General features: G+C 33.8%; 1 protein-coding gene across 1 annotated transcript; it reads left to right on the plus strand.

The window, feature by feature from the left end:
- The first annotated feature begins 28 nt into the window (after window positions 1–28).
- On the plus strand, window positions 29–22,999 carry LOC128247097 (uncharacterized). The gene is made up of 4 exons (XM_052965926.2): window positions 29–766; window positions 7,119–7,288; window positions 12,905–13,024; window positions 21,830–22,999. The coding sequence occupies exons 1-4, from the start codon at window positions 757–759 to the stop codon at window positions 21,983–21,985; spliced, it is 456 nt and encodes a 151-aa protein (XP_052821886.1). The 5' UTR covers window positions 29–756; the 3' UTR covers window positions 21,986–22,999.
- The last annotated feature ends 164 nt before the right edge of the window (window positions 23,000–23,163 follow it).

A 23,163-nucleotide genomic window follows, 5' to 3' on the forward strand; every position in this document is an offset into this window, starting at 1 on the left:
ATGAGTGTAATTTTTAGAAGAGAAAGGTAAAAGAATTGTAGCTGTTGAACATACAGCTGTCGTCTATGCATTAGTCATGCATGAACTGGTTCACGCACAAGGAAATTATTATGGCAAGATACAATTCCACTCTGAAAATTTGCGACGGCACTAGTATAAATTTACTGCTAAAACTGCTGTTCACACCAATAGATATATTGCCGCGAATAAGGCAAGTAGCATCACTAATTTCCCTGGATCATACCACTTCATTTTTCGCTCGCTAACACACTTCCCGCAGCAGCTACTCATCACAAAATAGAAGTCTGTAACTATACATCATTGACTTCTCGTAATTCTTCATTATATATTCCCACTTAAGAGAAATAGCAAATGTAATAATTTTATACGGACCTAAATGAGAGTAATTTCTAGTAGTAGTTACTTGCATTCAAGTATCTTAACTTGACCTAAACAATACATAACAAAACGATAAAGAATCTAGTAGCTGGATATACATCCTTGTGTATGGTATGCATGAACTGGTACATGCAATAAAGACGGTATTTTATCAAAATAAATATCAGTTTCAATAAAGTAACCCTCTCACGTTAATGAAAGAGCTGAAGACGTCACTGGTATAAAGTTACTGCTAAAAAAAGCAGTTCGGGCGAATAGATATATTGCCGTGAATAAGGCAAGTTGTATCACTAATTATCCTGGATCGTCATTTTTCTCTCGCCAACACATGTCACGCAGCAGCAACTCTTCACAAATATGGAATTCAGTAAGTAAATATTATTAACTTTTCGTAATTCCTCGTTAATGTGTAGTAAACAGATATGAAGAAACACTCAGAACACTCCCGATGTGAATTTTCCGAGTCGACTCCCCCCCACTCCTGTTCGCCAGCGCGCATTTTTCATATTCGTTTACTACTTGTTGTTTTACATCTATTACACTATTTTTTTTTCATTTTTTTTTTGCTCGGGTTAAACACTGGAGGTTAACCGAAATATATAATAACACGCACAAACATTAGGCCAAAAGATTTTTGTCACACCCATATTCTCCCTACCTGCTCACATACAAATCATTCAAACAACACAAAACATATGCACACACTTAAAAATCAATTTGAGAGGGGGGCCAATCGATTAGATTGATCCCAGTACGCAACTGGTACTTAATTTATCGACCCTGAAAGGATGAAAGGCAAAGTCGACCTCGGTGGAATTTGAACTCTGAACGTAAAACAGATGAAATACCGCTAAGCATTTCGCCCGGCATGCTAACGTTTCTGCCAGGTTGCCGCCTTAACATATCTTAGCTATTGTAAAAGCAAACTATACAATATTTGTGTTCAAATGAAAGAGCTCTACGAGAGGAATTTTATGATGAAAACCTTGTGAAAAATTATTAGCTACAAAAAGTGGCGAGACTTCAAGTGATGAAAAAAAATAAATATGGTCATTTTAACAAATCAAAATATTCTTGTCATTTTAGGATAATTTGAGTTATAAAAGTCGGTAGCTAATGTTTGGGATCATTTAGTTAAATGGTACAAAGCGTTTCTCAAGAATTTGTAGGGTATAGGGTTCGACTCTTTTTTAACGGTTTGCTGGCCTAGAAGTATTATTAAGGGTTATGTTATATTTCTCAAGTTACTATCATTTGTATTATTACATAAATTTATATTAACGCTACTATCATGGATTGTATCATAAGATGATCTAATGATACAATCTATGATAGTAACGTTAATATAAATTTATGTAATAATAATAATAATAATATTCCTTTCTACTATAGGCACAAGGCTTGATATTTGGGTGGGGGGGACTAGTCGATTACATCGACCCCAGAGTTACACTGATACTTATTTTACCGACCCCGAAAGGATGAAAAGCAAAGTCGACCTCGGCGGAATTTGAACGTAGCGACGGGCGAAATATCGCTAAGCATTTCGTCCAGCGTGTTAACGATTCTGTCAACTCACCGCCCTTAATAATAATAATAATAATAATAATAATAATAATAATAATAATAATAATAATAATAATAATAATAACCACAGTTGCAATTGTAGGGAAAGATCCCTCTGCCTAATATTAAGTCAATGCTGTGCTGAAAATGTTATTTATAAATGTACAATACGGACAGAAAATAATAGTTTTGTTTATATCAAGTGCTCAGTAAATATATAAAAAAAAATGATTGGATAACCATTTTTCATCCTTTAGACTTAGACATAAAGCTAATAGTACCTCACTGTCTACAAAAATCTGGGAAGTTAAAAACAATGGTATCGAATTCAATCGATGTGTTGATAACATGGTCACTACTCTCATTTAACCTTCCTCTGCCACTCTTGCGGTTTGTTTATAGCTATATTGTTCTTTTTCCTTTTTCTCATTCTGCCAAAAAATTTAGCAGCGGAATCATTGTAAATATTTGCTCTCTATTGATAATATGAATATTTGTAAATATCTAACTTGTCCTTTATGCTTGAAGTCTACCCGGTCATCTGATGAGAACGGTTCTCTTTGTAATGATGTAATGCTTTCATTGATAAATGAATGGTGTCGTTCGAATCAGCCGTAATGAATTGACACTTATATGTCTTTGTTACTCATTTACATTTTACTCACCTACCCTGGAATCTGCACTTCGGAAGTATTTGGAAAGTATCTTTATATAGGGTACATGTCTGAACAAACAAGAGCGGATTTATTCAGAAAGTTGAATCGTGCCATCTGCATACACTGCAAGAATATCAGGTGGAAAAAATTCTATGTAGAGTTTGATACTCACCTAGTATTGTCTGAGTGGGCAAATAAGTTCGTCCTTACAAGGTATCTCAATTTAAGTTCCTAATTCAACTGAATCTAAATTACATTTTATGTATGTATATATGTATATCATATATATATGTATATACATACACATATAGTTCATGTCCAGTTAAATGAAGAAAAGAAAATGGAGAGTTGAAAGTTAATGATTGTTTATTATTAATAAATTTGTAATCTTCACTTTTTACAACTGTTTCCATTAATATTCAATAATTAAATTACAAATTTGTGTATTAAATTTGCATTAATATGTTATGAGTATAATTTCATCAGAGAAAATGATAAACCTTAAGATGTTACATGTAGACCTATCGGTTCATACCAGCAGACTAAATATGATGATTTATTATTTTGATATTATAATGTGCGAGTGGAGGGCTAGCAGATTGATTAGAAGAAAATGATGAATAAAGTAAAATAAAGGAAAATATAAAATTACATAAAGTAGAAATAGAAATAAATGAAGAAACTTAAAATCAATGAGATAAATGTATAGTGAGTAAAAAGAGTAAAAGTATTCATTTATAAGATATAAAATAGAATATAAAACATATTTTTTCATACCCATCACACCTATGAATAAAATTAATATAGATCCATTATAGTCAATGGTTCCCATTGGTTGTGGAAATTTTGAATTAGTATGTACACGTAATAGTGTCCCTGGAAAGGAATATATCTACACTTAACGGGTTTATGAAAATGTGGCAGTGTGTGGAATGTTGTTATGATAGGGCCAACCATAACCATAGGATGTTTATACGTACATAAGAACATAATTACACCCATACACACATATGTGTACATACACATACATATAATATACATGTATATATATATATATATATATATATATATATATATATATATATATATATATATATATATATATATATATATATATATATATATATATATATATATATATATATATATATATACGTACATAAATACATGCATATATATACATATATATATATATTCATATATATATATATATACATATATTCATATTCATATATATATATATATATATATATATATATATATATATATATATAGGGAGAATTCACAAAAAAAAAACTACAGACGAAGACAGGTGGTGTATAAAACAAACAGATGTATTAGTATAACGCTCGGGAATTGAAAAAGCCGTTAACGTTTCGAGCCTACGCTCTTCCACAGAAAGGAACACAGAAAGAAACAGGGAGAGAAAAAAATGTGCGTACTGGTTAGCGATCTATCAAGGGTGTAATTCTTATATGCATATATATATATATATATATATATATATATATATAAAATATATATTTTTTTATAAAACAAAATTTTATAAATTATATAATATCTGTTAACAGTCTTAGCAAAAACCTCACAGGTGAGTTTTTGTATATATATATATATATATATATATATATATATATATATATATATATATATATATCTTAAAAAATAGAGCTCAAAATCGATGCATTGAAGATACTTTATTGTTGCTGCAATAAAGTATCTTCAATGCATCGATTTTGAGCTCTATCTTTTAAGATATATATACATATATATATTTTTATTTATTTATTTATTTATGTGTTTCAGCCAAGTGGCTGCGGTCATGCTGGTGCACCACCGTGATTTTCACGTTCCTTGCATGGCTCTTCTCCCCCACCTGACATGGTCCAATCAAGAGTTTTGATGGCACATCTGGTGTATAAGAGAATTTGACACAGCTGCCCTAAACTGCGTCTCATTACGAGCCATTGGTTCGTCTGGTATCTTGGAGAGGAAAGCGTCGAGTTTTGTCTTGAAGACCTCCACATCCGTGTCTTGCAGGTCTCTCAAATGTTTTGGCAGGGCATTGAAGAGCTGAGGTCCTCTGAAACCGAGGCTGCTGCAGTATCTCGTTCTTATGTGAGATGCAGTGGACGGTACCTTTGGCACCATGCAGTGGCGACCCGTGCGGGCATTCCTGTAGTACTTGATACCAAAGTTTGGCACCAGTCCTTCCAGTATTTTCCATATGTATATTATTACATATCTCTCCCGCCTGCGCTCCAGGGAGTAGAGACCTAGTGCCTTCAGTCGCTCCCTGTAGTTCATCTGTTGGACTGTGGCGATCTTTTTTGTATAGTGCTGCTGAATTGCCTCGAGTTCTGCTGTCCGCTTAACACTGTGTGGTGACCACAACTGAGAGCAATAGTCTAGGCGGCTCAGAACAAATGTCTTCCATAGAATCAACATGACTTGAGAGTATGTCTAATGACCATCTCTCTTTCAGAAAACAAAGAAAACTAGAGTTAATCCAGCTAACTTTTTGTAATATTTCTTATATATATATATATATATATATATATATATATATATATATATATATATATATATATATATTGCGCCTCCACAGAGTATATATGCAATAAAGTTTCTTCAATGCAATAAAGTATCTTCAATGCATCGATTTTGAGCTCTATCTTTTAAGATATATATATATATATATATATATATATATATATGCATATATATAAAATTAATGGACAAGTGATTCATAACTCTAGATTATGAAACTCAATTCATTCTCTGATTTAGCTTCGGTGCAGACAATAGATACATCTAAGTGATTAATTTTCATACCAACTACAGGAGAAAAGCTGAAACATTTCTGTCTGATTTTCCTTTTATTAACAAAGTATAGATTCACCATTATAGCATTTGATCGCTAAATACAAGAGAAAACTTCGTGAGTTGTCAGGACTCAAAGAAAACAAACTATTTCAGATATAAAGGAAAACATCTAGGTATTAGTAAAGTATGAAGATTTGTGAATCACTGTAGTATTCTTTGGCCCTGAATGAAGACATCCTGTACCACTTTATACTTGATGTTAAGTGAGATATACATATTGCTGCTTGTCTTTACTTAGATGCCAACTATGGTCCTTATAATTTATATAAATTATTGACCATTCAAATAATTAACAAATATCCAGCATCATGATCAGATACATCATTTGATATTTAGTTTTCAGCAGAATTTATAACGACAAATGTAAAGGTGGGCAATTTACTTCCGACATTTTAAATGTTTGTAAATTTAAATTCTGGTCTGCCCTCATCATAGAGCAGAGAATATGTTGGCACTCCGTCGCTTACGACGTCGAGGGTTCCAGTCGATCCGATCAACGGAACAGCCAGCTCGTGAAATTAACGTGCAAGTGGCTGAGCACTCCACAGACACGTGTACCCTTAACGTAGTTCTCGGGGATATTCAGCGTGGCACAGTGTGACAAGGCTGGCCCTTTGAATTACAGGCACAACAGTAACAGGAAGTAAGAGTGAGAGAAAGTTGTGGTGAAAGAGTACAGCAGGGTTCATCACCATCCCCTGCCGGAGCCTCGTGGAGCTCTAGGTGTTTTCGCTCAATAAACACTCATAACGCCCGGTCTGGGAATCGAAACCGCGATCGTATGACCACGAGTCCGCTGCTCTAACCACTGGGCCATTGCGCCTCCACAGAGTAGTGAAAATATATATATATATATATATATATATATATATATATATATATATATATATATATATATATATATATATATATATATATATATATATATATATATATATATATATATATATATATATATATATATATATATATATATATATATATATATATATATATATATATATATATATATATATATATATATATATATATATATATATATATATATATATATATATATATATATATATATATATATATATATATATATATATATATATGTATATGTATATGTATATGTATATATATATATATATATATATATATATATATATATATATATATATATATATATATATATATATATATGTATATATATATATATATATATATATATATGTATATATATATATATATATATATATATATATATATATATAAGAAATGTTACAAAAAGTTAGCTGGATTAACTCTAGTTTTCTTTGTTTTCTGAAAGAGAGATGGTCATTAGACATACTCTCAAAGTATCTTTCGTAACCTGACAGAAGCAATTCTATCTTCATTTCACGTGCTTCAACTATTAAGGGAACGTCGAAGAGAAACTTTCAAAATTATTTGAAGATTGTGTTTTCTTTCCGGTAAAATAGTGATGATATTAATTAATTTGTATTAATGACAAACAAAATTTTCACTAGAAACATTAAAGTCACCAATCAGCATATAACATTTGCTGATTAATTTGTGTGGAGTGTACAGTTTGAAATATTCGTGGAATCCCATTTCTTTTTATAGATGACGCAGCAACCAGAAAAGCTCCACCAGGCTTTGTAAACGGTGGATACACATCCGATTTTCAGTATACCACTGCATCTGGACCACCACCTGAACCACCACCTACTTACTGGTCATTTTATCCAGAGGAACAACAACCACAACAACCACAACAACCACAAGTGATTATTGTAAGTAAATTTATTTTATTTTCATTTGATTTTTAAGGTTCTACTCTCAGATATCCGACATAGAAATCTCATGTCTTGCTGGTTTAAGTCATTAAAGAAGAATGGTACTAGGAAAATTCCTCCAAGAGATATTAGGCCACCATGTCATCATATCAAGCACAATATATATCTTACTCTAGTTTTTACTTTACCTGACTTTATCGAATGGACGACAGGTTGTAAAGAACCACAGCGTTAACAGGAACATTCAAAGCTCCTGATATGAAGGAAATATGCATACGCATGCATATCCATCCATCCATCCATCCATCCATCCATCCATACATACATACATATATCTTGATTAAATGAAAGTTTACATTGCCGCAATGAGGTACATGTTAACGCAAGGAAGATCCAATAAAAATGTTCCTAATCTAGTAAACGCTAACTGTGTGGAAGACACGGAAATGGAGAAAATGAAATTAAACTTGTCACCTGAGGATATCCCACACATTCTGATTGAATCTTCCTTGCGGCAACGTAATCTTTCATTTAATCAAAATATCCTCGGCCCGAAGAGTAGCCAGCGTATACACCTCACCTGGATATTTACCACTTTTGAGGTTCCGCTCGTGATGAAACATATGTAGCCCGGATCTTATCTATTCCATTCCGTAATTCTTGTATTCTTATTCGCACACCCGGCAAACCTGGTCGCCTACCGTGAAATATAAAAAGAACTTTTTTTTTCATTTTATCGAACTTCGATACGAAAAAACTCCACAACCTTCCGTCTCAATGATCCACTATTGTTCCTCAAAGTTGCTTTTTTATATTTACTACTGGTTGCTTGAAGCTAACTTTCTTCCTACACCTCGATCCCTGGATCTTACATCTATATATATTTATATATCATTCAAACACCGAAGTGGTTGAATATATGCTTAAGTCCACCATTTCGTATTATTATCATAATTATCATTGCCTTTGCACAGCTTCTAACGCTGGAGATGTACTACAGTGTCATTTTCGAGCACCTTCCGGAGTATTCGAACGGTTTCAATCAGTGCTGTTTTCTGCACGTGCTCCACCTTTATTGCAGCCCCTATTTGTTCCACGTACTTCTCGAGATTTTTACTCACTGTTCCCAGGGCTCCGACAATTATTGGTACTACTGCTACCTTTTTCATCGACCACAACTGCTTAACTTCCCAAGCTAACCTGTCATACCTCTTTTACTCATTTACTCATTTTACTTGTTTCAGTCATTTGACTGCGGCCATGCTGGAGCGCCGCCTTTAGTCGAGCAAATCGATCCCAGGACTTATTCTTTGTAAGCCTAGTACTTATTCTATCGGTCTCTTTTGCCGAACTGCTAAGTTACGGGGATGTAAACACATCAACATCGGTTGTCAAGCGATGGTGGGGGACAAACACAGACACACAAACATATATACACACACACATACATACATACATACATACATACATACATACATACATACATACATACATACATATATATATATATATATATATATATATATATATATATATATATATATATATATATATATATATATATAACCATTTATCATCATAAATATACAGGGATTAGCAATTGAGTTGCTTCTCCAACATACTGAAAATTTAGAAATAGCAGTCAAAGAACTACTGATTCTAAACTACAAATTTTTCTCTAAAACGGATGGCGATATTTATGGCACACATAGAACAAAAAACCCGAGGGAAAAGCGTAAACAAAACAAGTCTTTAGTTAATTGGATACAAATCGTTTCATGGTTAAGTGAATGAAAATTTCACTATTCCAATCTTCAGCCCAAATATTCTGATAAATTTGAAAGTGTCTCTAAAAAAATTCACGGTAATTTTTGGCCATGCGACACCAAAAATCAACGATAAGAAAGGCACTTACGAATTCATCGGCTAGTGAGTTCAGGCATCTCACCTCAAAGAAACCTATTCCATGTGCGTCACAAATAGTCCCGTATGAAAAGAAGTCCCGTGTGGAGGGATTACGGTTTAACCATCTAACTTAGAGATATCAAATATAAAATATACAAGAATAAGGGCAAGGAATCGTCAGTTGTTCTATGTGTGCCATAAATATCGCCATCCGTTTTAGAGAAAAATTTGTAGTTTAGAATCAGTAGTTCTTTGACTGCTATTTCTAAATTTTCAGTATGTTGGAGAAGCAACTCAATTGCTAATCCCTGTATATTTATGATGATAAATGGTTTTACCGATAAAGGTTTTTTTCATACTGAACTACTTGGCAAAATTGTTAATTATTAATTCTATTATTAATTGACGATTCCCTGCCCTTATTCTTGTATATTATATATATATATATATATATATATATATATATATATATATATATATATGCATATACATATATACGACGGGCTTCTTTCAGTTTCTGTCTACCAAATCCACTCACAAGGCTTTGGTCGGCCCGAGGCTATAGTAGAAGACATTTGCCCGAGGTGCCACACAGTGATACTGAACCCGGAATCATGTGGTTAGTAAGCAAGCTACTTACCACACAGCCACTCCTGCGCCTGTCTCAATTTTTCTTTCTTCCTTACCGCATACCTTGTTGTCAGCTGGGCATACTATATCTATGATCCAGCATAGTTTGTTTTCTTTATTAATTAAGACTATGTCCGGCTTCGTATTCTCTATCGCATAGTCACACTGAATTATAAAATCCCATAGGATCTTTGCATTTCTATTTTCGACCATGTCTTCAGGTTTGTGGTCGTACCAATTTTTTGTTCTGTCAAGTCCATTATTATTATTATTATTATTATTATTATTATTATTATTATTATTATTATTATTATTATTATTATTTTATGTTTGACTTTTGTTTTGCATTTGTACAAGTTGGATCCAAGTCTCACCCAGAGACCTCAAGAGACAACAAGTTAGAAGTTCATGTAGGTGTTATGCCTAGGGTACCATATATTTGGATTTGTACAGTTTTGTTCAAGTGAATGTTTAAGAAACCATAAGAAAATTATGTGTTTGCTTTAAAATTTGAGATCACATAGACAGTATTTTACGTAGGATATGGGCAGTTCCCATGAGCACTATCTTTAGAACTTCAGCCATTTTGGGGTTTCCTGGAATCTGATCTAGGTAGTAATCAGCCCGTTTCGCTGTCATTCCCAGGGCACCTATGACAATAGGTATTGTTTTCGTCTTCAGATTCCACATTTTGCTAATTTCTATTTCAAGATCTTTATATTTGCTCAGTTTTTGGTAGGTCTATTATTATTATTATTCAGTAGTTTTATTTTTATAACGTGCTTTCACTTCACTACCGAGCGCAGCTCTGTGCGCCTTGGGTATGTGCTGTGGTTTGCTGTGGTGCTCTTATGTTTACTGTATTGAAAGTGTTTTGCGTAGAATGTGTGCAGTGCCCAGTAGTGCAATTTTCTGTATGTTATATATATTTGTAAGTCCTGGTGTTTTTGTTATGTATTTGTCTGAATATTTTTTTATTATACCTAAGGCACCTACTATGATAGGAATTGTTTCTGTTTTTAGATTCCACATTCGAGTTATCTCTATTTCCAGGTCTTTGTATTTTGAAAGTTTTTCCATTTCTTTTAGAGAAACGTTGTCATCTGCTGGTATTGAAACATCAATTAGAAGGCATTTTTTTCCTTCATGATCTTTGACAACTATATCTGGTCTATTGGCCTTAATTTCTCTATCTGTGTGTATTGGCATATCCCAGAGTATGGTTGCTTTCTCGTTTTCTGTGACCTTTTCTGGCGTGTGTTTATACCATCTTTTTTCTGTTGCTATTCCATAATGTTGGCATAGCTTCCAGTGTATATAGGTCCCAGCTCTGTCGTGTCTGTGAATATGTTCCTTCTTAGCCAGGACTGGGCAGCCAGAGATAATATGATTTATTGTTTCTTGTCGATCTCCACATATTCTACAGTTACTTGTTATATTTCTTTTCATTATGTGTTTTTGGTAATTTCTGGTGGGGAGGCTTTGGTCTTGTGCAGCAATTAAAAATCCTTCAGTCTCTGCTTTGAGTCCTGAGCTTCTCAGCCATTGCTGGGATTTTTCTCTGTCTATTTCTTTCGCATTTAGTTTAGCCCAGTATTTACCATGTAGGGGCTTTTCTTGCCATCGTTTTATCATGGTCCGTTGCTGTTCTAGTTTTAGTTTGGATTTCATTTGTTTTATAGCTTTTGTTCTTTCTTCTTCTTCTTCTTCGTATTTGTTAGGTAGATTGATTTCTTGTTTGTATTTGTCAGCTTCCTTAAATACTGAAAACAGTTTTTTGTTTTGCTCGTGTTTTGTGGCTATTTGTATTAGTTTCCCTTGCTTCTGGAGTAGGTATTTTTGCAGTCCTATGGTGGTTATTTTATAATAGTTTTCTAGCTGTATAAGACCCCTTCCACCTTCTGTGCGTTGTATATATAGCCTTTCTATGTCAGATTTTGGGTGGTGCATCCTATATCCTGTCATTATTTTTCTTGTTTTCCTGTCTATTTTACATAGTTCGTTTAGTGTCCAGTTAAGGATGTTGTAGCTGTAGCTTATAACTGGGACAGCTAAAGTGTTGATACCCATTATCTTGTTTTTAGCATTGAGCTCTGTTTTTAGTATTGATCTAACTCGTCTGTAGTACTCTTATTATTATTATTATTATTATTATTATTATTATTATTATTATTATTATTATTATAATTATTATTATTATTATTATTATTATTATTATTATTATTATTATTATTATTATTATTATTATTATTATTATTATTATTATTATTATTCAGTAGTTTTATTTTTATAGCGTGTGCCTTGGGTATGTGCTGTGGTTTGCTGTGGTGCTCTTATGGTTACTGTATTGAAAGTGTTTTGCGTAGGATGTGTGCAGTGCCCAGTAGTGCAATTTTCTGTATGTTATATATATTTGTAAGTCCTGGTGTTTTTGTTATGTATTTGTCTGAATATTTTTTTATTATACCTAAGGCGCCTACTATGATAGGAATTGTTTCTGTTTTTAGATTCCACATTCGAGTTACCTCTGTTTCCAGCTCTTTGTATTTTGAAAGTTTCTCCATTTCTTTTAGGGGAAACGTTGTCATCTGCTGGTATTGATACATCAATTAGAAAGCGTTTTTTTTCCTTCATGATCTCTGACAACTATATCTGGTCTATTGGCCTTAATTTCTCTATCTGTGTGTATTGGCATATCCCAGAGTATGGTCACTTTCTCGTTTTTTGTGACCTTTTCTGGCGTGTGTCTATACCATCTTTTTTCTGTTGTTATTCCATAGTGTTGGCATATCATTATTATTATTATTATTATTATTATTATTATTATTATTATTATTATTATTATTATTATTATTATTATTATTATTATTATTGTTGTTGTTGTTGTTATTATTATTATTATTATTATTATTATCATTATTATTATTATCATTATTATTATCATTATTATTATTATTATTATTATTATTATTATTATTATTATTATTATTATTATTATTATTATTCATTGTCGTTACATTATCATCGTCACCGATCCTTGATGATTGTTATTTGTTTTTTGTTTTCTTCCCTTTTCAGCTTCAAAACAACCCACAATCACAATCAGAATATGTTAAAGATTTAATGCCTACAGCAATTCTTGTCACCCTGTGCTGCTTTTTACCAACGGGCATTGCTGCTATTGCAGCTGCATCTGAAGTAAGTAAAATATGAATATTCTTTGCAAGAAATTCTATTCATATCCGTATATTTCAAATTTTAGCGTAAAGAATAATGTGAAGGACCAGTGTTTCACTTGTGTAAAAGTCATGTGTTTCATAAGTTTCTTAGTTTATAAATATTATTCTGTATAAAACAAATGATTGATTATATTTGGTATTAAAGTACCATGCCACAAGTTTACTGTAGATATTTTTGTGGTCACAAACTGACTGGCATAGACTCTTCCACAAGAGACATGTTTCTCGTAAGTTTGGGTTGGATGAAAGGCTTATGGGAGATCTGATGTTTGCTACACGTAAGTGAACTAACGACCTTTCCTGTTTTTCTCTCTTTCTTTCTTTTGGTATATTCTGTATGCATGCATGTATGTATTTATGTATGTATTATGTATGTATATATGTACCAGAAATATTCTGCAATCACTAGATGTCACCACTCACTAGAATATTACCCATGTGAGAAAAAGATCTAATCAATCACGACTTTGCCTAGAACTGGCTCTGGCAACGATCCCATCTTTTCACGCTCTTTATCTCTGAGCCTGAGCATTAGTATAAATTCGGCACAACTTAGATAGAGAGGTTTGGCATGCAGCAGAAGCAGGAGACTATACGTCAGACGGACGGTGAACAGGCACAGACAGCTGCTAACAACAACCACACTGAATGACAGGCGACAGCAACTAGCTTTTTTGACTACTTTTACAATTACACCATTTTGTCGTTTCTCGTAACGGTAGTATTTTCTGTTGTGTACGAAAATAATAAAATGAAGTTTATCAAAAAATTCCAACAGACTTCTATATTGTTCTTCCACGTAATCTGTGACCTCTTACGCTAGAGGTGGCAGTCAGTATTAGTAATGGTGGTGGATCTCGAAGGAAGATTAAGACACGGCCGAGAAGCAATTCGCTTTTAAATCCCTCTGTAGGACATCATATGAACAACGCCGACATTTCTCTGAGAAAATCCTATCTCCGGGTGACTTTTCCCTGCCGTTGTACCCTCGCCGCATTGCTACTATCTCTGTCGTCGATACACTGGTGATCGTATCCTAAACACGTCTCTTCTCAGCACATCAAACGTTTTCAGAAACACCGCCGAGATGCCAGTAGCTACGCTACCAGCAGCACCATCGTTATCAACCAACATACCCAGTAAATTCCTATTCATCTTGTTTGTTATTCATTGTCAAAAAAGACTCCGTCAGTATCAAATGCCTACAATCGGTTCGTCTTGAGTCTCTCACGACATCAACCTCACCATTTGAACAAATAATACCAGCACGTGCATCCACTGATGCCTCCATCTGCTCAAGCGACAAGAACGAGAGAAGTCAACATGTGTTTTCTCCAATGCAGTGCGGAAAAGAACTGTTTCCTCTTTCTTTCTGTTCATACATGCATACATCTGAACACATTTACATTGCACACACTCGACACGCATGCATTCACATTTAGCAACCATACAAATACCAAACATTTGCACTGCATGCACATAGACACTTAACAAACACATTCATTACAAGCAGTATACACAAAATTACTACAAATAGAAGATGCAACTCCACTTCAGCTGCTTATGCTCTAAGCTTGGGAATAGCTGAATAGGTTTACAATACCGATTTACTAGTATTCAATGCAAACGCTCATATTAAAATGCACTAATGCATACAAATATGTAACTGCCGACCTACAAATAAACACTACGACATCGACTCACTGATGTTCATGCACACGGTTATCTACGAGTCACTCACTCACTCACTCAGTTACTCACGTAGCTACATTCATCTGGCTCGTGTACACACATGTATCCTCATCAGATCTTCTTTCCTACCATTTTAAAAATTATATCCTGGTCTAACATTTAACCAACATTCTTAGTCTTGCATGTATACCATTCTAATGCATCAACTTTTATACACTTCACATCTGCAGTTCCTGCACTACTCTCATAGTTTCGTTCAATACACCGTGAACAGAAATGTTACTGACAGGAGAGTGATGTAGCGGAAATAATAAGGAATCACCAGATATTCGCTAGAATATTACCCTTGTGACGAAAAAAATCTAACCAATCACGACTAGAACTGGCTCTAGCAACAATCCCATCTTTTCGCGCTCATATCTCTCTGAGCCTAGACATCATTAAAAATTTGGCACATCTTAACTTCTTGACACAGAGCTTTGAGAGACAGCAGAGACAAAACAGCAAACAGACGGCGAACATACTTAGACAACTGGTGACAAAAACATCAATGAACGATCGACGAAAGCACCACAATGACCAGCATCTAATTTTGGAACTACTATTACAATTACACCAAGAAAGATCACATTCAAACTCTCGACATTTTGTCGTTCGTAGTAACGACAGTATTATTATTTTTTTGTGTACGAAGAGAATAAAATTAAACTTATCAAAAATCGAAATATATATGCATATATATATATTTACACACACACACACACACACACACACACACATATATATATATATATATAAATAAATATATATATATATATATATTTACACACACACACACACACATACACACACACACACACAAATATATATATATATATCTGTATATATATATATATATATATATAGAGAGAGAGAGAGAGAGAGAGAGAGAGAGAGAGAGAGAGAGAGAGAGAGAGAGAGAGAGAGAGAGAGAGAGAGAGAGAGAGAGAGAGAGGTATATATAGAAGTGGTGCACGAAATCAAATATAACAAACTACTCAAAATCATTGTTAGGGTATCAGATACTATTCATTCCTGCTAGCTGAGTGGTCTGGAGCAACGTGAAATACAGTGTCTTGCTCGAGGACACAATGCGTCGCCGGGAATTGAACTCACGGCATTGTGATCGTGAGTCAAAATCCCTGGCCTCTAAGCCACGCGCATTCATACGCCCGCGCGCATGTGTGTTCCGGTGAAATTTGAAAATTTTTATGTTTGCCTTTTTGAAGAATAGCTTGGTGTACTGGTGGATTGAAGTTATAGCTGAATTTGAGAAAATGTTATCTGACATGGAAGAATGGAAACCTCCTGAATATCGGAAAAGAGTTACCTGTGATTTCTGTTGCTCTATTGTCCTGATCTGTAACTTGTATAGGCCTTGTGCTCAGTGCCTGAAGATTATTTGGAGACATCAGCTGTGTTATAAAAAACCTGCCTAGGCTACGTTTACAAATGTATGAAAATGTTAGTAGCATATGACTATACACTGTATACATTAAGCGACATTTATTTCTCGTTAGAGGGACTACTTTTTTTGTTGATCCACTGTGTTCTTTATTTTCTGTTTTAATTTCTTGTAGTCAGTTTTATGTATATAGTATTCTAGGTTATTATGTTGTTGGCACTCCGTCGCTTACGACGTCGAGGGTTCCAGTTGATCCGATCAACGGAACAGCCTGCTCGTGAAATTAACGTGCAAGTGGCTGAGCACTCCACAGACACAAGTACCCTTAACGTAGTTATCGGGGAGATTCAGCGTGGCACAGTGTGACAAGGCTGGCCCTTTGAATTACAGGCACAACAGAAACAAGAAGAATGAGTGAAAGTTGTGGTGGAAGAGTACAACAGGGTTCGCCACAATCGCCTGCCGGAGCCTCGTGGAGCTTTAGGTGTATTCGCTCAATAAACACTCACAACGCCCGGTCTGGGAATCGAAACCGCGATCCTATGACCGCGAGTCCGTTGCCCTAACCACTGGGCCATTGCGCCTCCTCTAGGTTATTAGAAACGAAAGAAAAGGGCACTCAACACATTTAGTAGGAGTTACATGTATTAATTTAAACTGTTTACTTCGACATCATGCGACTTAAAGTTTCGCATATCCAGTGACATATATCGCCATACTGTTGTTGACATCTGGTATCCGAATATTGTGCACGGGATTAAAGCATCATATTACAAGTAGTGCATTTCTGTTAGAGGCCTGCGAAACTTTAAGTCGCACAGAGGCGAAGCAAACTATTTTAAATAACACACACACACACATATACACACACGCACATATAAACACATACGTACATGTATACATACATACAAACATTCATTCGTACATAGACACATGCACACACACATATATATAGAGTGAGGATGAGAGAGAAAGAAAGAAAGAGAGAGAGAGAGAGAGAGATAGATAGAGAGAGAAAGAAAGAGAGAGAGATAGAAAGAAAGAGAGAGAGAGATAGAAAGAAAGAGAGAGAGAGAGAGAAAGAGAGAATTTATACAATATAGCATCCATATGCTAGATTATTCGTTTTAATGAAATTAAAATTCGATATAAATGTCCGATTGTCTTCGGTTTTATATTCATTTTCTATATTTTATGATTTTATTTCACAGTGGTTTATTATCGGCACATTACATTTTATTTGTTTCCGTAATTTTATTTTTTATTCTTTGTATACTTTATTTTACCGCTAATATGAGAGGAATTCTTCATCATATCTTCGTTCCTTATGAACGTGCATAGTATGCTACAATTACCAAATTGTATTGCAGCAGAAATAAGCGGAACTGCAAATCAACAACGAAACTCGTTCTGAAAGGTCACCTAAGGAGACAGATCTGCACCTACAATGCGCCACAACTGTTTGCACAAGATCTCACTTAGAAAGTACCGGTGCATGATAGGTTGAAAAGATCGGAGTAAATAAACAGTCTTCTGAAGCCTATTTTCTTTCTATCATAGTTTTTAGAAACTCTACAGAGACAGAAGAATTCCTGAAGTAAATCTAATAAAATATTCACCATACTGTTGTTAACATCAGGTAACCGTGTACTGTGAATAGGCTTTAAACAACATGCTACAAGGTGTATAACCGAAAATAAAAATTAATGTGGTTCTATGGTAAGAAGCTTGCTTCCCAACCACATGGTTCGGGGTTTTGTCTTACTGCATGGCGCCTTGGGCAAGTGCCTTCTACTATAGCCTAGGGTTGATCAAATCCATGTGAGTGGATTTGGGGGAAGGAAATTGAAAGAATCCCGTCGTGTATATAAAAAATCAACAACGCGAGGACGCGATACATGGAAAGCATTAGCAGACGCTCAGGGAAGGAAAGGAAGGTAGTTTTACGTTTCGAGCATATATAAACACATATATATATATGTATGCATATATGTGTGTATATATATATATATATATATATATATATATATATATATATATATATATATATATATATATATATATATATATATATATATTCACATATGGTTCAGGAAATAGATGGTAAATGTTTTTATTTTTCATTCCCTTTCGAAATTATCCGTAATTGTGGTTTGGAGTATGACTGCTCCTTCTAGCAGGTTAGATGTCTTATTATGGACATCTCTCTTATGTGTTTAAATGTATACTGTATGTATTTATATGAATAATATATAGTCTATTGACTAGTTTTTTTCTTCTCGCTAGACCACTGCTAACAAATAGGATTTCTAAATTTTTTTTCTACCCTGAGATTTATTAATAATGATATAATGATTTTTTTGGCTAGTTTCTGGAAGAAAATCGGCATTTTTTGTATTTGCTGCCGATAAGAAAAACCGCACAGGTGCGGTAGATATGAAAAATTATAACATATGAGCACGAGGCACGTTTCTATGTATTGCCTCGTATTTATGTGTTAATCTTGGCTTTCCTGCTGATGATAGCTGGCCTAGCAAATTATTTTATTTTGCTGAAAATAGCTTGAAACCTTGGTTCAGGAAATAGATGGTAAATGTTTTTAGTTTTCATTCCCTTTCGAAATTATCCGTAATTGTGGTTTGGAGTTTGACTGGTCCTTCTAACGGGTTAGATGTCCTATTATGGACATCTCTCTTATGTGTTTAAATGTACAGTGTATGTATTTATATGAATATATATATATATATATATATATATAAATGTGTTTATATATATATATATATATATATATATATATATATATATATATATATATATATACATGTATGGATATTTATATGTATACACACACACACACACACACATATATATATATATATGGATATTTATATGTATATACACACACATGCACACCCGCAACCTAAGCACTACAACCAGAATTAACCAAGATACAAATATTCCCGCTTTAAAGGTCGAAGTGTAGTTGAGGCAAATGTTGATACTAATAACATCACCACTAATATTAATACTAATAACTCTAATAGGACGACGACCACCACCACCATCACCCCCATCACCCCCCCCATCACTACTACTACTACTACTACTACTACTACTACTACTACTACTAGTGTTATTGATAATAATACCATTACTGCTACTAATAACATCGATAGTAATAATAATAATAGCAGCAATAATAATGATTCGAGCCAATCCCCTAATAACACCCTTAATTTCGACATAAATAGTACTACATCTTCCGTTTCCACTAATAACATTCGTAGGACAGTTAGCTGTAACTGCCGATCCACGACCGAATGCCTGTTGCAAGACCACTGCAGAAGATTTAATGTATACAAATGTACGGTCCACAACATATTGCATAATTCTACTAACTACTATATCGGGTCTACTATTAATTTAAAACATACATTCTCCACGTATAAACTCTTTTAAATATGAGAAGCATAGGAAATTCTACCTTCCTTGCCACCCATATCCATCACCTAATAAAAAGTACCATATAGGATATCCTGGGCCATAATAGATTTCACAGTCCATACCAAGGCCCTTGTGGACTATGCACTATGCATAAAAACCTTCCAAATATCCATAATTCACTGCAATTACTAAATAAAAAACACGAAGCCTTTTCTACATGTTGTCACAGGTTCTATCACACCTTTATATTCTTCCATAGGCCCAAATGCAAACAAAATCAACACACATGACACATCCATCCACGGTCGTTACAACACCCCCCACACACATATACGCATACATATGTATATATGTGTGTGTATGTTTGTATATATATATATATATATATATGTGTGTGTGAGTATGTATATGTGTGTGCTTTATATGTACGCTTATGTGTGTATATGTATGCATGTGTGTGTATATGTGCGTATGCATTTATGTATGTATATACGTATATGTATGTATATAGATGTATGTGTGTGTGTATATATACGCTTTCTTCTTTTCCCCCTAGCTCTCTATCAACATAGAAGCATCTTAGAAACTAACTAGTTTGAACTCAATGGTTTTTAGTTTTTGTAGTCTTTAGGTTTTAGATTTCTTAGTTTGCAATTTTAAGTTTATGTTTTAAATTTTAATTTTTAATTTTAGTTTTATCTTATTTTCATTCCTTTCTCCCCCCCCTCTCTCTCCCTTATATATCCATTCACAAAACCCATTTATATCTATCGTTCTTTCTCGCTCTTTATACACTTTTACAATATGAATAAATCATTTAAAATACTGCCAAAATACCTGGGATTTTAACTAAAAACCCCTACCTTCATGAAAATACCGACGAACATCCATGTCCTCTGGTAAATGATGAGTTGTGAACATTATTCTCCTGCCCATATTCTTCTAACTACCTTTACTATTTATTCTTCTATTTTACTACTTTATTCTTGTATTTTATTCCTTATTAACTGTGAATTTTATTCCTTATAAACTGTAAATTTTCCCTGTCTAAAATATTCTCACTTTATCTCTGATGACGAAATATCCAGTACGTGGACACGCTAACCAACCATTTGGATTATCTCAGAAACGGCTATAAGACTTCAAATTCACCTTACCCTAATTAAAAATTATTCTAAATGACTTGAGATCCTCGTTCTGCCTTGGTATTGATTTTTCCTCTCATATAATATATACCCCCTGTAATGGAACCCGAATACTGATTCCTAGATCCAGCCTCAGATGTGATCGTGGAACATAACGGTCGACCAACTACAACACTTATATTCTTTATATATATATATATATATATGTGTGTGTGTGTGTGTGTGTGTGTGTGTGTGTGTGTGTGTGTGTGTGTGTGTGTGTGTGTATGTTTCTGTGTTTGTCCACTCCAGCACCGCTTGACATCCGGTGTTGGAGTGTTAATGCCCCCTAACTTAGCAATTCGGCAAAAAAAAAATCGATTGAACAAATACCACGTGACTAAAGATTTTAGGCTGTGACCCAGCACGTTCCTAATCTAATGACAAAAATAAGTAAAAGATAAAAGGATAAGATACGCACACACACACACACACACACACACACACACACACACACACACACACACACACACACACACACACACACACATACATCGCTTAGACACAGCGAGATTAATAACCTGACGTAGAACTCAGTATGCACATGTTTCAGAAGTGCTTCATGAGTATAGAACAGTAATATATAAGGAAGATAGTAATAGTGATAAAGTCATTACTGTTGCATATATAAAAAAGTGTATGTCCAAATGCTAATTAGATTTACGAGAAGAAAAAGTAAAAAGACAGAAAAATATAGAGAGAGAGACACATGCGCACGTACTTGAAAAAACACACGCACACACAGTCGCACACACAGCGCAGAGATAATATGTAATATGTTTTTTCGTGTGTGTGTCTGTATGTGTGTGCGTGTGTGTGTGTGTATGTGTGCGTGTACCTGTGTGCGTATCCATGTGCATGTTGGTGCGAGTATATATCTATGGGTGTGTTTATACGCCATATGTATATGTAATGTATGTGGGAACATCTATACATTTTCTGTTGTTGAATTTTATTAGCTTGCTTTAAATATAAAGTCATTCTTATTTTTATCTTCTAGGCAAATTCAATGGTTCAAAAGGGACAAATAGAAGAAGCTAAGGTAGCAAGCAAAAGTGCAAAATCATTTATTAAAATATCATTTCTTGTTGGTTCTATTTTGTTACTTACTGCTTCCGCAGCAATAATTATATTCAATGTTCTACGAAGTTTCTGATGATGTCAACGACAAGTTGTTCAGTTCTTCAAGAAATTAATATTAAATGTGTTTTCTTTTCTTTATATTCATCTTCAGCTATAATTATGTAAAGTATACTCAGCAAAAAATGTTTAAATATATTGAGTACTTCAATCGACAAATTACATATATCATAATAAATAATATGATTCCAAATATTAAACAATGATATATTCTAATCGGTGAACTCTACAGCCTTAGCCTGATGGCAAGAACCACTAAAGAAGTAAAACTATGAGAGTATAGAGATATTCCTGAACAAATTGTACCATTTCTTCCCTCCGATTTAAGCACCCAAGAAAGCAATGGGTGGTGTTGTTGCATTTTGCTTTTACATGAATCTTCTTTATTATTATCTCAGGAACTATCAAAGTTTAAAACCATTTTATGAACATAATCGTGAGACAAAACAAATTTTTTAAACTCTTTTGTAGTTTTCAAAATGTTGCCTTAAAGCCAATTATTTATTTCACTGTTAAATATTCAACTAAGATAAACTAGACTATTGTTACACGAAAAATAAACAGTTACATAAAGACATACCCAAATGTTGCAGTACATGTCAATATAATATTTTAGATAATGGTAGACAGCATTGGCTAAAAGTGAAAACTACGTCAAAACATTGACCCCCAAATGAAGAGGAATATTACTTTTTGCTTTCACCCATAACTAATTGGTTTAAATTGGTTTTAATATTTCATCTAATCATGTTACAGAATAGGAAGTGGAGTTCACAGCAAATATCTGATTATTTACTCGTAGTGTTTTAATGATTTTATTTTCAATGTGTGTAGTGAACATAAACATATATGATTTGTAAGTAAAATAATATCTGAAAGCATTCTCCCCTCGCAAAGACTCCATATATTAACTAATGCATTTGATAACAAAATAATAGCAGTTTAATATTTGTAAACACACCAGTAAATCAACTTGTATATTATGTAATCAACATTCAATGAAATAAAGCATTATTTTCTCTACCAAAAACTATGTTGTGGTCTTGTATAAGGTTAGGAATTTTGGTAATCCTTGTGCCGTTACTAAAACCATCCTCCTCCTCCTCCTCCTCCTCCTCCTCCTCCTCCTCCTCATCATCATCATCATCATCATCATCATCATTATCATCATCATCATCATTTCACTCTGTTACC

This window comes from Octopus bimaculoides, chromosome 2 (genome assembly GCF_046866305.1).
Source record: "Octopus bimaculoides isolate indiv1 chromosome 2, ASM4686630v1, whole genome shotgun sequence".
Taxonomy (NCBI): Eukaryota; Metazoa; Mollusca; class Cephalopoda; order Octopoda; family Octopodidae; genus Octopus; species Octopus bimaculoides.